We start from the raw sequence: 14,243 nt of genomic DNA, 5'->3' as shown, positions 1-14,243 counted from the left end.
TTCCAACAGTCATGAACATGGTCTTTCCAAGGGCCTAAAAATGCTTCATAAATAATGAGGGGACTACATGGTGTTTTATGACTGAATGCTCATACTTCATGACATGTCCATTTGTTTCCTGTGCATCTAACAATACCCACTTGTCTGAACTACTAGCTATAGTGTTTAACATGAGATAACTCTGTATTTCCTGTGCTGTGTGATAATTATCATCATAACAATTAATTAATAGCAACATTAATAATTATAATTGTCTCCATCATAACAATACGTTTTATTCATATTCATTTCACAAACCCTCCACAAACTCTAAAATATGACAGTGATGATGGTATGTTCACTTAAACAAGACAATGAAACCCTGTACCCTGTACTCTGAGTGTAAAAGCCTGTTTTATGTAGACTAAATAAGAAGACACACACATTGTAAGAAAAAAGATTGATGTTGATCTTCATTTTATTATGGAGATGAAACCTCGAGATTTTAAAGCACCACAATACTCCACCATTGGACCTTCCTGAGTGAGAGAATTGTATTATTTACCTAAAGGCCAGACACACAGAGATGCTGTGCAGGTTCACAGAATCTGTGCTCTGCTGAACAGGCATAGCCCTCCCCTCTCTCTGTGTCATTCTGTTTGCGGACATGCACTCTGTTCCATTTAACCATCTGAATTTACTAAGTAAGGCATTTCTTTCCCATTCCTTACACAGGTGTAAAAGTTTGGCAGTCCCTGAGATAAAATAATAATAGATATCCAAGAGAAGTGAAACATTTCTTGTATCTGGATTCAAACAATAAAAGACCTCATCTTCGAAAAAATGATCCAAGTTCATTGAGGATAACATTTCTCCCAGGCCAAAGTTCATCTGTGGTGTCAGGTAGGAATCAACAAGTGGTAATGTGGAAATTGGACAAAGCTGGGTGATGTCACAGGAAGGACCATGACTACATTCCTGTTATGGACTATGACGTCACTTTTCTTTGAACTCTGGGAAAATGGCTTCTTGGGGTGCAACATCTGACAGGAGAGATAACAGGTTACTGCTGAAAAAAGCAGGGAGGCATATCAAGTCTGTAGGCGTAGTACTGCTGGAGAGGGAGCCAGCAGCAGTGACGGGGGTATTTTTCATTCAACAGGAGTTAGACATCTACACAGTCAAGACAGAGGACCTGTCCTTCACCTCCGCATTCTGCCTTCAGATCCAGCGCAACGACTACGTTCATGCCCTGGTCACCTACTTCAACATTGAGTTCACCAAGTGTCACAAGAAGACAGGCTTCTCCACGGGTGAGCTGTCCCCCACTGTGGGTCACACTTTGTGGGATGGTTATTCTTATGGTGTCATGAATTATCACATGTCAAATGGTCATAAATGTGTCATATGTCATATTTCACATTGTCATATATGTGTGTGTCATATGTCAAACTGTGATGTATGTGTCATGTGTCAATGTGGTATTTGTGGCCCCATGGAGTGCGTTCCTGTAATTCATGAATCTTTCAATCAAATGAGTTTCAGACAGTGAACTGAAAGGAATCAGCTGCCAATTAGACCTAAGCTTTGAACTGCACTATAACCTGCACCAAGTCAGAGCTGAGTGTTTGAACTTCTTCTGAGTCCGTGCTCAGTAGCTACCCTGCTACTGAATCTGTGTTCAATGTTAGAGCTGCTGTTGAATCTGTGTTCAATATTAAAACTGCTGTTGAGTCTGTGTTCAGTATTAAAGCTGCATTGATTCTGTGTTTAGTATTTAAGCTACTGATGGGTGTCTGGCAATGAACAGACTGCATGTGTTATGTGACAGTGAGAGGTTCACTGCCTCTTAGCAACTCCATGACAGAAGCAATAAGGACACATTTAGGGGGAGTTTATTTCCCCTGTCAGACAGCAGTGTCCAGAGAGCAGTCAGAGCATTTATCAGCCTCACTCTGACACGTGTGTTGCCTCCACTCTCTTCAAGGGGGCTCTCTGCACCACACACGGAGGCTGTCAGTAAATTCCTGTGGATACCAGGAAAAAAATCCTTCAACAGTGCTTAAAAGTACAAATATGCCAAAGTAACATAAATAGTATGGCTGTCAATATTAATTAAACAATTCTTTGAAATAATTTAAACAATTACCAAGTTAATTTATTTGACTTGCAATTTATTGTTAGTTGCTGCTGGAACAGTTGGACCAGGAGCACTGGTCAGGGAGCATGTTTTATGAGTGCACAGAGAGCCTTGCTTGGGCTCATGCATTCCATATGGGAGGGGTCAGGTGAGTAAACTCCCTGAAGGCAGCCTGCAGACACCTGTCAAATGGAGCAGCATTACATTATGTTCTCGTTGGATAATGTATGTGTGGCTCTGGCTTTGTCAGCATTGTCAAAAGGTTGATTTAAACTGAGTGAAAAACTGGAAATGGTTTAGATTGGTCAGAGAGTGATCCCTGGTGGTCATCTCATGAGATGACAGGAAATCTCTCCAGGAGTGTTTGCTCCCTCTAGTTACATTACTTTTGCTGAACAGATACGCTTACTCATTTATACAGCTGCATATTTCTTGAGATAATTTTGGTTAAGCACATTGTCCAAGAGTATAACAGCATTACTCCACCAGGGAATTGAATTTTGGATTATGAACCCTGATGCTATGCATGCCCTCTTAATACAAATTTCCCTAAGGCAAGAACACTTCCCACTTTGACTGCTTATAGCTAAAGAGAGCAATGTCATTGTGTTATTTTCTAGGCTGTCTAGTTTCAGGTTACCATAGGTTAACTTGCGGTAGTGCTTGAATGATATTGTTATATATTATTTCACTGAGCTGTGAAGCAATGTCATATGACAGAGGCCCAAGCATTGCATGATTTTAGCAAGACTTGTATAGTAAGCACAACATTTTAAGCATCTCAAGTGCATGACAGATCATCTCAAAATCAGTCAAAGGACATTGTCTTGCATGCTGTCCAGTTCCTTCCATGGTGAGTTGCATCATATGGTGCATTTAAAGGAGCACTGCTGTTCTTTACTTCATTTTGTCCTGATGAAAGTGGAACCTTATCCACTCATTGATGTATCAGTTTAGTTTAGTTTAGTTTAGTTTATTAGATTATTATTATGGACCATGCACAATACATTAGTTGCACCAGATTTTGCTATGTAGCTAGACTGCATCTGCAGTCCCTGGGCAGGAAGCACATTAGAACTCTTAACTCTAAGCAGATATTAGTGGAAGAATGCCATTCCTGCATATATCTTAACCCAATAAAAATGTCTTGTGTCAGATTTATTTAGGCTATGGTATGACATAAGCAGACAGCAATGCTAATCAGTTTTGGCCATAAACCCTTACTGGACCATAACTCTTATAATGTCACTACATATTTTTTAGAAGCTCTTGAGAATGCCAAAATAATAGACTCATACACTGCAATGAACAACACTGAGTGGAAGGAGGAGTCGAGGTTTGATTTGGTACATTTCAATTGTGAGGCTCTCTCCACCAAATGAAGTGTGAAGTAAAAACACTTGACAATGAATTGCATTTGGAGTTAAATGTGTATTTCATGTTAATGCTAAATGCTATCTGTCTCCACACAGTTGTGGGTTCATGTTAATTGCATGTTACTCTCACCCATATTGAAGGTGAGGGTTATAGGTCACTATCAGGTCCATGTACAGTTGGTGTGTAATGTTAAAGTTGGGATTACATTCAGGGTTAAAGGCTAAGATCAGCTTCACATAGTATGTCTCTCTCTGTCTCCTCAAAGCGCCTGATGCTCCCTACACACATTGGAAGCAGACAGTGTTCTACCTGGAGGACTACCTGACCGTCCGCAGGGGAGAGGAGATCATTGGCAGCATCACTATGAAGCCCAATGAGAAGAACATTGTGAGTGTCACAACCCACAATGAGCAAACCATATCTGTGCCCTATGCTCGAGTTAATGAGCCGTACTTGCGCCCTACACTGGAGTTTAAGACTGTACCTGTGCCCTACACTGAGGTTAATGAGTCATACCTGTGTCCTACAAAGTGGTTAATGAACCATATCTGTGTCCTACACTAGGAGTAATGGGTCATTCCTGTGCCCTACCTGCACCCTATTCTGGGGTTAATCCACTTTGCACTCATGCACAAGATTGCAGGTTCAAACCCCTGTGGCAATGTTGTACTTATGATCAGGGTGCTTAGACTGGGTGACTTCGGTAAAATATGTGCAGCTGCATAAATGGACAATATGCGAAAATCTCTGTTATAATAAGCCAATATCCCTGATAGAAGAACATCCTGGCTTTGAATCATATTTCGAATACAAGATTTCCAAATGATCTGATTATTGCAGATGTCATCACTGGCTGGGGCCCGAGCATTAGGAGAAATGAAGTAGACATCATCTCAGCTTCTCCAGTGATGCTTCCCCACGACTGCCAACAAGAGCTGCAGTTATGCCTCTGTGGTCCAGATGAATAGCAATTATGTGCTGTTGCAACCGCCATGATGACCAGAAAAGAGCACACCTTTAAACAGCTTCATTCCTTTCAGTTCTCAGGAGCTGATTAGTCCTTGAACCACATATAACCTAATATATAACCTATATAATATATAATATAACCTAATAATATAACCTAATATATAACCTAATAATATAACCTATATAATAATAGTCAAATATAACCTAAATGAGAGTGTTGGCAAGATGCGTCAGGTGAAAACATAAATCTTTTGTTTTTTCTTGTTTGGGTAATTGTAATGCACTCTTTATTCGATTACCTAAAAAGACAACTGACAGATTGTAGCTTGTTCAAAATGCTGCAGCCAGAGTGTTAACACAAACTAAAAAAGGAGCATGTCTCTGTCTCTGTTCTAGCACCACACCACTGGTTGCCAGTTTCTTTTAGGATTGATTTTTAAGTTCCTTTTTTTATATTTAGAACTATCAATGGTCTATCACCTTAGACACTTTGAGTGTCTAAGGGATTATGTTCCAATTCAAATTTTAAGATCATGAAGTACCTACTCAACATTCCTAAAGTCAGTCATAAGAAAAGTGGTGTCAGCTTTTTGTTTAGGATTTGGAGTTCACTTCCTCTAGATATTTGTCAGGCACCCTATCAGGCACATTTATCTATTTCTAGTTTTAAAAAGTATCTCAGGACTACGTTTACAATTTAGCTTTTAATTAGCCATCATGTCCTTGCTTTGTTTTCCCGGTCTTGCTTTTATTTTCTTCTATTTTATCAAAATTAGTTTTACTTTTATTTTATTGAATTTTACTTAGTTGTACATTAAATGAGTGATGAGTGATGAGTACTACATTTTATGTAGATTTTATCTGCTTATTTGTAAAGCACTGTGAGCTGCATGTTAATGTATGAAAGGTGTTTATATGAATAAAGTTTATTATTATTAAAAGTATTACTCAAACTCGTCTCTTGCAGCGGGACCTGGACTTCACCCTCGAGTTGGACTTCAAGGGACAACTGTGTGAGGCTGCCATCTCCCATGACTACAAAATGCGCTAGGCTCCCAGCAGAGGGCGCTGACAGCGGGAGCCGGGAACACTGTAGAAGGGTTACATCTAGGGTGTCATAAGCATAAGGAGGGGAAAAGAGCAATAACTCCAGGACAGTTGGCACCACCTCAAGCCAATGCCTTGGACCTCATGTAACTTTAATGCAAAGTGATATGAATTTGAGAACGCAGATTTTTCTGTAACAGAAAAATTTTATTTGAATCTGATTTTTATGTAATCCGTGAGAGCATAATATTGAGTTGTGCTGTTGATTTTTAACTGTCACAGTGGTTGTAGCTAAATAAATGGGGCATTTCTTGCACTTATTTATACAATATACACATAAATTATGACAAAATCTCCTGTTACTGACTCCTATTCTGTCATTACATTTACAAGCCCTATATTTTAAGCACTGCAACATTGTTTGTGGTAATAAGGTATTGTGTACTAGGGAATGTTTTCGATACATTTTAATAACTTTCACCCTTAATATGTATTTGTATTTGATTTAGTTAACTATTTGCATGTATTGCATATTTTCAATCCCTTATTCACTTTAAACTGAGTCAGAAATCTTAATCTGCCTATTATATATTTAAGACTTAAAATTATAATTAAAAGTATATTACTTGTAGAAACGGAGGGAATGATTTATAGGAAACTACTATAAGACAAGCCAGAATTATTCTTTTCAGTGGTCAGTGTAAGTGCAATATTCTCTTGTAGCATCTGTAGTATCAGGATTATATTTGAGAGCTTGGCTATTGAATGAAAGAAGGAAATAGAGTGATATCTGGACAGTGACCACCGCTGTGTTCTGGTGTAGTGTATGTGTTTTTGTGCAATAGTGTAATGTATTGAGTGTGCCAGGTCAATGCTCCGCAGAGAGTGCTAGAGTCTGTAAGGGTCTTCACTTGCCTGTGCAAGATGAGTGGTTTTCAACTTTGTCTCCCATATACTCTTTTAATTTAAAAGGGCACTTCACCTATTGGATCATGGGCTTGGGACAAGGGCATGAGACAAAATGTTTCCGAAGTATATGGAGAAACAGCATCCTGTGGGGACCGACCTCTGCCAATTCCATCACGGCCTACCATACTCTCAACATGATGCAATGCAGACTCTAGTCTATTCTTTTAGCTGGCTCTTCAGTGCCCTCAATGGATTGGTTCTGCCCCCCCTCACCTGTGCTCTTTCCAAGATCATTGCCAAGGCAATGGTAGGAGGCTTCCTCCTGTCCAGCTGTGACCTTCTTCACAGCTGTGAAGCACTGTACGCACCCTTACCAAAGATTCTGTATTCACTGATGAGACACCACACTCTCTGCTGCCGCCCCTTTCCTCCAGAGGCCCCTCCCCTTCATTTCTATAGTTATGAATATAAATGAGTAGCCAAGCCTGGAGTGGGTTTGCATCCCAAATGGCTGACAGTCATACTGATTGCATGTAACAATCATTTACAATCATAATCACACAGGTGACTGCTTTGCAGCTCATGAATATTCATAAGCACCTGCACTAAAACTGTCAAGCTCCAACAATGTTGCAATTTGGAGAAGACTGAATTTTTAGTGTAAAGTTTGGAGAGTGTTGGGCCTTGTTTGTCAATAAAGGGGTCTTTGCGCTTAGTTCTCTTTGGTTTTGGTTTGGTATTTTGTGTGTTTACTCTATTGATTATTTTCTCTATGAGCAGCTAGTACTGTAAATATTGATTTATCTGTTATAAATTAGAACTGTAAATATTGGAAACGTGGCAATACATCTCTCCCAGTATAAATGCTATGTATATTTAAGAAAATATTTACACAGACTGTATATAACCGCATGCATAACAGTAACATTGCTTTTAAAGTCAGCATATTTTTAAACTTGATGATACTGTCAGGCTTATGTTTGTTTTAAATAATATACAGAACTTAAACAGTGCTATGAAACTTAGCATATACATAATTTGTTTAATTACGTTGCTGTAAATACATTCTGGAGGAGTAAAACAATTCACAGTAAACAACACTATAACAACGCTGTTAATATTATTAACTATACGCAACACTAGACGCAGTTACTGTGTAGTTTTTATTATTAAAGATGATTTTATTACAGTGTAAGAAAAGTAAGTTTTTAAGTAATTTTTAATTCTGAAACAATAGGATGATGAATCCCAATGCATTGTGCTGTTAACTTTATTTAATTTACAGAGTTTACTGTCAAACTATTAATAAACACTGACACCAACCTTGCTGTTCTTCCACACTTTGTCCAATAGTTGGCGCCTGAACACCAACAATGACAACATTCACTGTTTTCATTCAGTAACACTTTTTAACATTGTATGAATTCAAATATACACATAAAACCCTCCAGGTTCAGAACAATTGCTTGACTCAGACTTATAAGACACTTTTCAAAGACACAAAAGAACATTAAGCATTACAGTAAAGGGTAATGCCAACCTTGTAGGACACCATAACATTCCACACACACACACTGAAAAGAAAGTGTTAGAACAACTAAACCACCTGAAAGCAAGTGTTAGAACAACTAACAACCACATGACCTGCCCTGCCTAGATAGGATGCACAGACAGGGTCAGCCAATATTTGGCAATGATTCACGTGCTAACAACAATATTAACAGTACATTTTTACCGACACTTAAATCACAATGAAATCATCATGCACAAAAACACCTTCTGTATGAAATACATTCTTCCAACAGTTATAACTAAATAAGCTTTTTATTCAAACTCAGTCTCAAATAATTAGATATTTTACATTATTATATTCAAGGCTCTCATTGATAATGTACATTTGTTCACTGAGTTAATATGGTGACAGCATTTAAATGAATTACACAGAATAGGAACTGCAATGTATCTATTATGGCTTGATCTCAATTCAGCTGTTTGGAGAATGGTATGAATTACAGTCACCTGAATAAAAAGAGCCAATTTCTAGAGTATTGACAAAGACATAGTAAGTAATGCATTTGCATTCTTATTATATGGCTGTAGACTCTTATTGTAACAAAAGGAATGCTAAATGTATGTCACATTTACAATGGAGTATTCCTGAATTGAATTAGTACTGCCTCACTCCATTTTCACCCATTTATGTGTAAAAGTATTTTACTTTTATAAAAGCTTTAGTTTTACCCCAGATTTAAAAATTAATTTTCAAACAATATCTCAGTATTGTATTCATTACATGAATATACTACTATACCAATGTACACAGGTTATTTTAAGGACTAATCGCTGTGATTAAGCACATATTGTTAAAGTGGATAGTAAAATAGATAATCAGCATGTAATTAATATTTCAAAGCCATATAGAAATCAAGGCTTTAAAGGTATACTTATTTCAACTTAATGTCAGTCTTCAATACTGATAGTGATTGTTAAACAAACTGCTGTAACTTCCAGAACATTCACTTACTGATATCAGTTGTTTCATTCATTCACATTTACATTTACTGTTTCAAAAAATAATTCATACCATTGTGATAATTAGTATGACATTCACTAAATGAGTCCACAGAGCAACAAACCCTTAAAAAGCCCTTAAAATAAACTGTTACCCATGTACTTTGATTTTCTGTGGCCAGAGAGTTGAAACATGTTGGTAATTGGGTAGCTGACTTTGAGATTGCTCTTAAAGCAATATTCACAGTCTGAAGACATCTCTGCTTCTAGATGTTCGGTGTGGAACCTAAAATTTTACTCCGAAATATCTTTAAATCCGCAGGGTCAGAAACTGCCACAGAGTAACGGCAAAGGCACTAAAATGGGAACCTGACACTCTGTGCTCCTTTTCAGCATACATACGCCATGTTTCTATGGAGCAAGGTGACATTCTGCTTCAGGCTGCCTGTGTTGCTCTGCTGACAATGGGTGGACCTGTCCTTGGCCACACCTGCACATTCATTATTAATGTTATGGCAGTAAAAGAGAACAATCCCAGCTTTGACAATAACAGTGACACAATTTTCAATGTCAAGCACAGAAAGCTGGGAGTCTGTTCAATAAATAAATCTCTGGGGAGCATGGATGCAGCAAAGAGAGACTCGGTGCTAAGTCGTGGTCACTACAACAGAAAGTCACTGGCTGAGGTTTGAATATGGTGCAGGCCAGGAGGCTTGGCGACAGCAGCAACTCTACTGTCTTGAGCAGCACGACCTCTTCTGGGTGGAGTCTTCCACCAGCTGGACTGTCCTCTCCTTCTCCATGTCCTCCTGCTCTTTCAGCATCCTGGTGAATCAAACACAGACGGCAGGGAACTCTGAGAACAGTGCTGATATCATAACGCAGCTCCTAAGGAATCCTTTATCATAATACTATCATACCATGGTTTTTAAGGAATCCCTCATAATTATGATATCATAATACAGCTTTTAAGGAATCCCTCATCACTATTATGTAATAATGCAGCTGGTAAGACTCTTCTTCAGAGAGAGGTAACGGTGCTGCTGGAAGGATGTGGCTTTAGTTGCACTGAGAACAGACAGCTTAACCAGTGAGCATTTTTTCCATTGAGTAACATTCTCATTTCATACAAACAAAGGAGAATGTGTCAGTACTCATAATTAATTAACAGTTGTAAGCAATCCTACTCTCAGTTATGTTGCTAATGCAAAAATCTCTCAATCTGGAACATCCTCCCAAACTAATTAAACCACTAAGCGGTTTGGACCAGCCTAAAGCAGTTTATAAAAATGTCATAAGTGCTCATGACATGGCAAACTTTTTTAAATTATTTTGGGATGCTTATTTCCGCTTGGTTTATATAGCCTTGGTCACAGTGAATTTTACTTCATTGCTGTGAATAGCCATTGCACCTTCATGGGGAGAGGTGTTAGTGGTTTTAACTCTCTCTATACATTTGAACACACTGTGCTGATTAATCGTACTTCCTTTTTATGTGCAAACACCAAACAAGCCAAATAAATTCCATAAAACACTTGATTATTCTGGTATTGAACTGAAGCCCTTATGCGACAGTGCCAGGATGAGAAACTATGGGTGCTGAGATGGTGAAGCCAGGTATGCAACAGCCTTCCCACCTGCTCTGGCCTTACCCACCTGCTCTGGCCTTACCCACAAACCCTTGCTGCTGGCATAAGCCCCACTCACCTTGCCAGGTGAATCATGCACTCAGTTACATTGTAGCCTGAGAAAGCACTGCACTCGTAGAAAATCAGCTGGGACTCCTGCCGGCACAGAGGGTCACATGGTAGCGATCACATGATATGCCCTGGACAGTGGGCTCAAAAACACGAAGGAGAAGTAAGGGCCACAAAGTGGGGGGCAGTGGACAGGGAAAAGGTGTGTTACCCTGGGTAATATCTGCTTTTAACAACCACTAGCTAACTAAACTACAGTTTAGACTGGGTATCCAAAGGGGGGGGGGGGGTTGCGTATCCAAACATCTAGAAGCACCCCTTCCTGTGCCTCTGGCGAGACGAATGTTAGGATGTGCCACCAGAATGACTACATTTAACAGGTTGCCTTAGATTGCCACAGGATGCCTAGATTTAACCAGTCCACAGAAACTACAAATATGGAGAGAGTGAAAGAGATAAAAGCCCTGATTAGCAACTCTCACACAACTCCTCTGATTCATTCAACTCATCTGGGAAACGGTCCATACTGTGGACATCAGTTTTGAGTGGAGATGTTAGCGCTGTCCAGAGAGGTCTGTGCACCAACCTTGGCTAATTTCTCACCCATGGAGGCCTCTACCTCTCTCTGGCTCTCCTGGTCTGTTTTGTTCCCCAGCAGCATTATGGGAATGTTCTCTCCTGCCCCTTCCTGTGAGAGTAAAACAGCCCATAGACTAAATCTCATAGACTAAATTTCTCTAATACATTCTTCTAGTGCTGCTTTCACCATTTTGCTGAATGATCAAACAGCCTCTGAGTAACAGTTAACCAGAATTTAGGTTACCTTCTAATCTTAGCAAGAAAGGATTTAAACTAAAACAGCATTTACAAATAAGACGCTATTTTTAATCCACACAGTGTAAGTAATCATGAAGATAATGAAATATGGTGTAACAATGTTCAGAGAGGGTGCGGTGATTAAGGTGCAGTTGGACTCACTTGCACATTAGCAAGCCACTGCCGCACGGCAGTGAAGGTCTGCTCAGCAGTGATGTCGTACATGACCACCACACCATCTGCCTTACGGAAAAACTGCTTGGTGATGCTGCGGTACCTGTGAGAGGGCACACAGGACTCAAGGCACAGTTCACACTGACTGCTGCAGAGACCGTGTAGTCCCACTTTAAATTCAGAAAAAGGCCTTACCTGTGTGCACCTGCAAGTGCACCACTATGCAGCTGCATAGTAATTAGTGTATGTACTGGGGCAGCAGTGGGGCATAGTGGTACAGAGCAGGGCCTACAACTGAAAGGTAGCTGGTTTGATTCCCTGCTGGGGCACTGCTGTTGTACCCTTGGGCAAGATACTTAAGCAAAAATTGCCTCAGTAAATATCCAGCTGTATGAATGGATAAAATTGTAATTTATGTAAGTCACTTTGGATAAGTATGTTTGCTAATTGACAATAATGTAATAATAGTGTCTGTGTATATCCATCACTAAGCTCAGGTAGACTGGGATCCATCACTGAATTCAGGTAGAGTGGTGCTAGCTTGCTAGTGCACAGGCTGGTTTGTATGATATCTGTTATAGAATGATATATGTTTAGAATTAAGTGACAGAGGAGCCATTATGCGTGACCCTGCAGACCTCACCTTTCCTGCCCAGCTGTGTCCCACATCTGCAGCGCTACCTGGCTACCTTCCACTGTCACCGTCTTCACACTGAAGTCCACACCTGCAGGGTACAGATTACCCACATGGAGAGTGACACTGAGAGAAGGATATGCCTACCATTCACAATACTGATTTTACAAGGTACTCAGAAAACAGACAAACAGCTCGTTAGTCCACAGGCATTTTCAGTTATGCTGCCTATTACTGTCTGCACTTTCAACCACTACAAGAGGATAGTGTTTATCCCTCTTATAAACAGTCCTATGAAACAAATAAAGTCTTGTTATATGTAAAATTTCCATTGATCCTTCCTTTCAAGCAGATTATTGATTATCATGTTGTGAATATTATTAAATATAAATTCAATACTCACATATTACATCTTATTATGTATTCCAAGAATGACGCCTTTATGCCTGAGACATCAATTCTCCAAGCACAAAGAACATTCAGAGTAGGAAACAGGATGTGTCTCATTACGACACAATTGAGAAAAAAAAACATAAACATCACTTTTTCTATATGGACAGGTATTCTGGACAGGTATTCAGGTATTATGGATGAGAAAGGGAGGGAAACGTTCCTCCTCCCAGAAGGAAATATTGTGGAGGGTGAATGTATCCAATACACTGGGGTCCTTAGTAGGGATGTACCCGAATTCGAATATGTTAGGGGAATATGTTGAATATGTTTGGGAAAGCACAAATGATGCGATGGAAAGAGATATTTCTTCTACCCGAAGTTGCTCGTTATTATTCGGAAAAAAGCCATGATTGACATGTCTGTGCGTTAGCCATTATGCTTCTTCAAATCGATTCATATCATTGTGCATGGCCACAAGATAAAAATGCCCATTCTCTTTGCAACATAGGACTTTGAATTCACTAACTACTCGTTTCAATTACTACACATTATTGAAAAGTGATCACTATATTCTGTAGTTGCCCCCACCGAGTTAGGTGCGGGAGCTAGCGAGACAAAAGCCCGGTGTGGCAGCTGGATTACCCCCGCAACCTATAGGCCCCTACATCAAAATGAAGCTTAGAACCTGTAGTTTTTAGCTCTATCTGTTAATCTCCTCCATTAAAAAAAAAACAGACGAAAATCGTTTCATTTACTACACATTATCGAAAAGTGATCACTATATCCTTTAGTCGCCCCCACTGAGTCAGCGCAAAGCAGGCAGCGGGCTGAGACCTGACCGTTCCCAGCTATCACTCAGGAAAACACTCGTATCAAGGAGGAGGAGGCGTCACGTGCGGGAGTTAGCGAGACAAAAGCCTGGGGTGGCAGCTGGATTTCTTAAAAACCCCCACAACCTATACATTAAAATCTTTCGATTTATAAAACTTTTTTTTCCGGTTTCTGATTGTTCAATGACCCCCACTTAAGGGGGGGGGGGGCGCTTCAGACAGTTCATAAAACTTAGTTTAGTTAAAAATAAAAATAGAGAGAGATGAAAAGTACAGTATGAGGATGTGGAAATATATTTCACAATTGATTATATGCCAATATTAAATCAATTTGATGCTTTGAAGACACAAAAATTGCATTGCCAATGAATTTGGTCAGAAAATACATTTGCCTGATTTGGAGTGACTTTCGGTATGAACCACCCCCACTTCAGGTCTACTATCCGAATACAGATACAGAGACAGATAATTTTGTTGGTTGAACAGATACAGATAATGACGTCTCTGTACACCTCTAGTCCTTAGACTCCATGTTCATCTCTGCAGAAAGAAGGATCATATTGCCCAGGTAGACAATAAAGCTGCATTATGGCCTGACATCCTTAGACTGAAAAAGAAAGCTGAGAAAGCCGTACATCTCCTAAAATATGCCTCCTGTTGCCATGGTTAAATCAATGTGAATTACTTAATTGAGTGCTTGATATGAGGCTTGAGGTGATCTGTTGCAGAGCTGGCACTACTGTACAGCAGGACGGAAATGGTTCACT

The 14,243-nt window shown here is 39.6% G+C and overlaps 2 protein-coding genes across 7 annotated transcripts in view; one reads left to right on the top strand and one right to left on the bottom strand.

Annotated features, from left to right (window-relative positions):
* Positions 1 to 5,899, top strand: part of LOC118772295 (protein arginine N-methyltransferase 8-B) — a 33,644-nt gene extending 27,745 nt beyond the window's left edge. For 5 of the 6 annotated variants that reach the window (XM_036520550.1, XM_036520548.1, XM_036520549.1 and 2 more), the window contains 3 exons: positions 1,142 to 1,292; positions 3,762 to 3,883; positions 5,433 to 5,899. In XM_036520550.1, the coding sequence (XP_036376443.1) occupies positions 1,142 to 1,292; positions 3,762 to 3,883; positions 5,433 to 5,516 (357 nt within the window). In that variant the 3' untranslated portion in view covers positions 5,517 to 5,899. Of the gene's footprint in view, positions 1 to 1,141; positions 1,293 to 3,761; positions 3,884 to 4,336; positions 4,558 to 5,432 lie in introns of those variants that run through there. The other variant, XM_036520551.1, reaches the window with a different exon arrangement.
* A 3,216-nt stretch (positions 5,900 to 9,115) lies between these two features.
* LOC118772302 (ras-related protein Rab-44-like) overlaps positions 9,116 to 14,243 on the bottom strand; it is a 32,309-nt gene continuing 27,181 nt past the window's right edge. Inside the window, exons 13-17 of the mRNA XM_036520576.1 lie at positions 12,263 to 12,344; positions 11,608 to 11,722; positions 11,216 to 11,317; positions 10,640 to 10,716; positions 9,116 to 9,757 (exon numbers count right to left, since the gene is read on the bottom strand). Coding sequence (XP_036376469.1) covers positions 9,664 to 9,757; positions 10,640 to 10,716; positions 11,216 to 11,317; positions 11,608 to 11,722; positions 12,263 to 12,344 — 470 coding nt within the window. The 3' untranslated portion in view covers positions 9,116 to 9,663. The remainder of the gene's footprint in view (positions 9,758 to 10,639; positions 10,717 to 11,215; positions 11,318 to 11,607; positions 11,723 to 12,262; positions 12,345 to 14,243) is intronic.

The sequence above is a fragment of the Megalops cyprinoides genome, unplaced genomic scaffold (genome assembly GCF_013368585.1).
Source record: "Megalops cyprinoides isolate fMegCyp1 unplaced genomic scaffold, fMegCyp1.pri scaffold_27_arrow_ctg1, whole genome shotgun sequence".
NCBI classification, from domain to species: domain Eukaryota; kingdom Metazoa; phylum Chordata; class Actinopteri; order Elopiformes; family Megalopidae; genus Megalops; species Megalops cyprinoides.
This window is presented reverse-complemented; position numbering and strand designations above follow the sequence as displayed.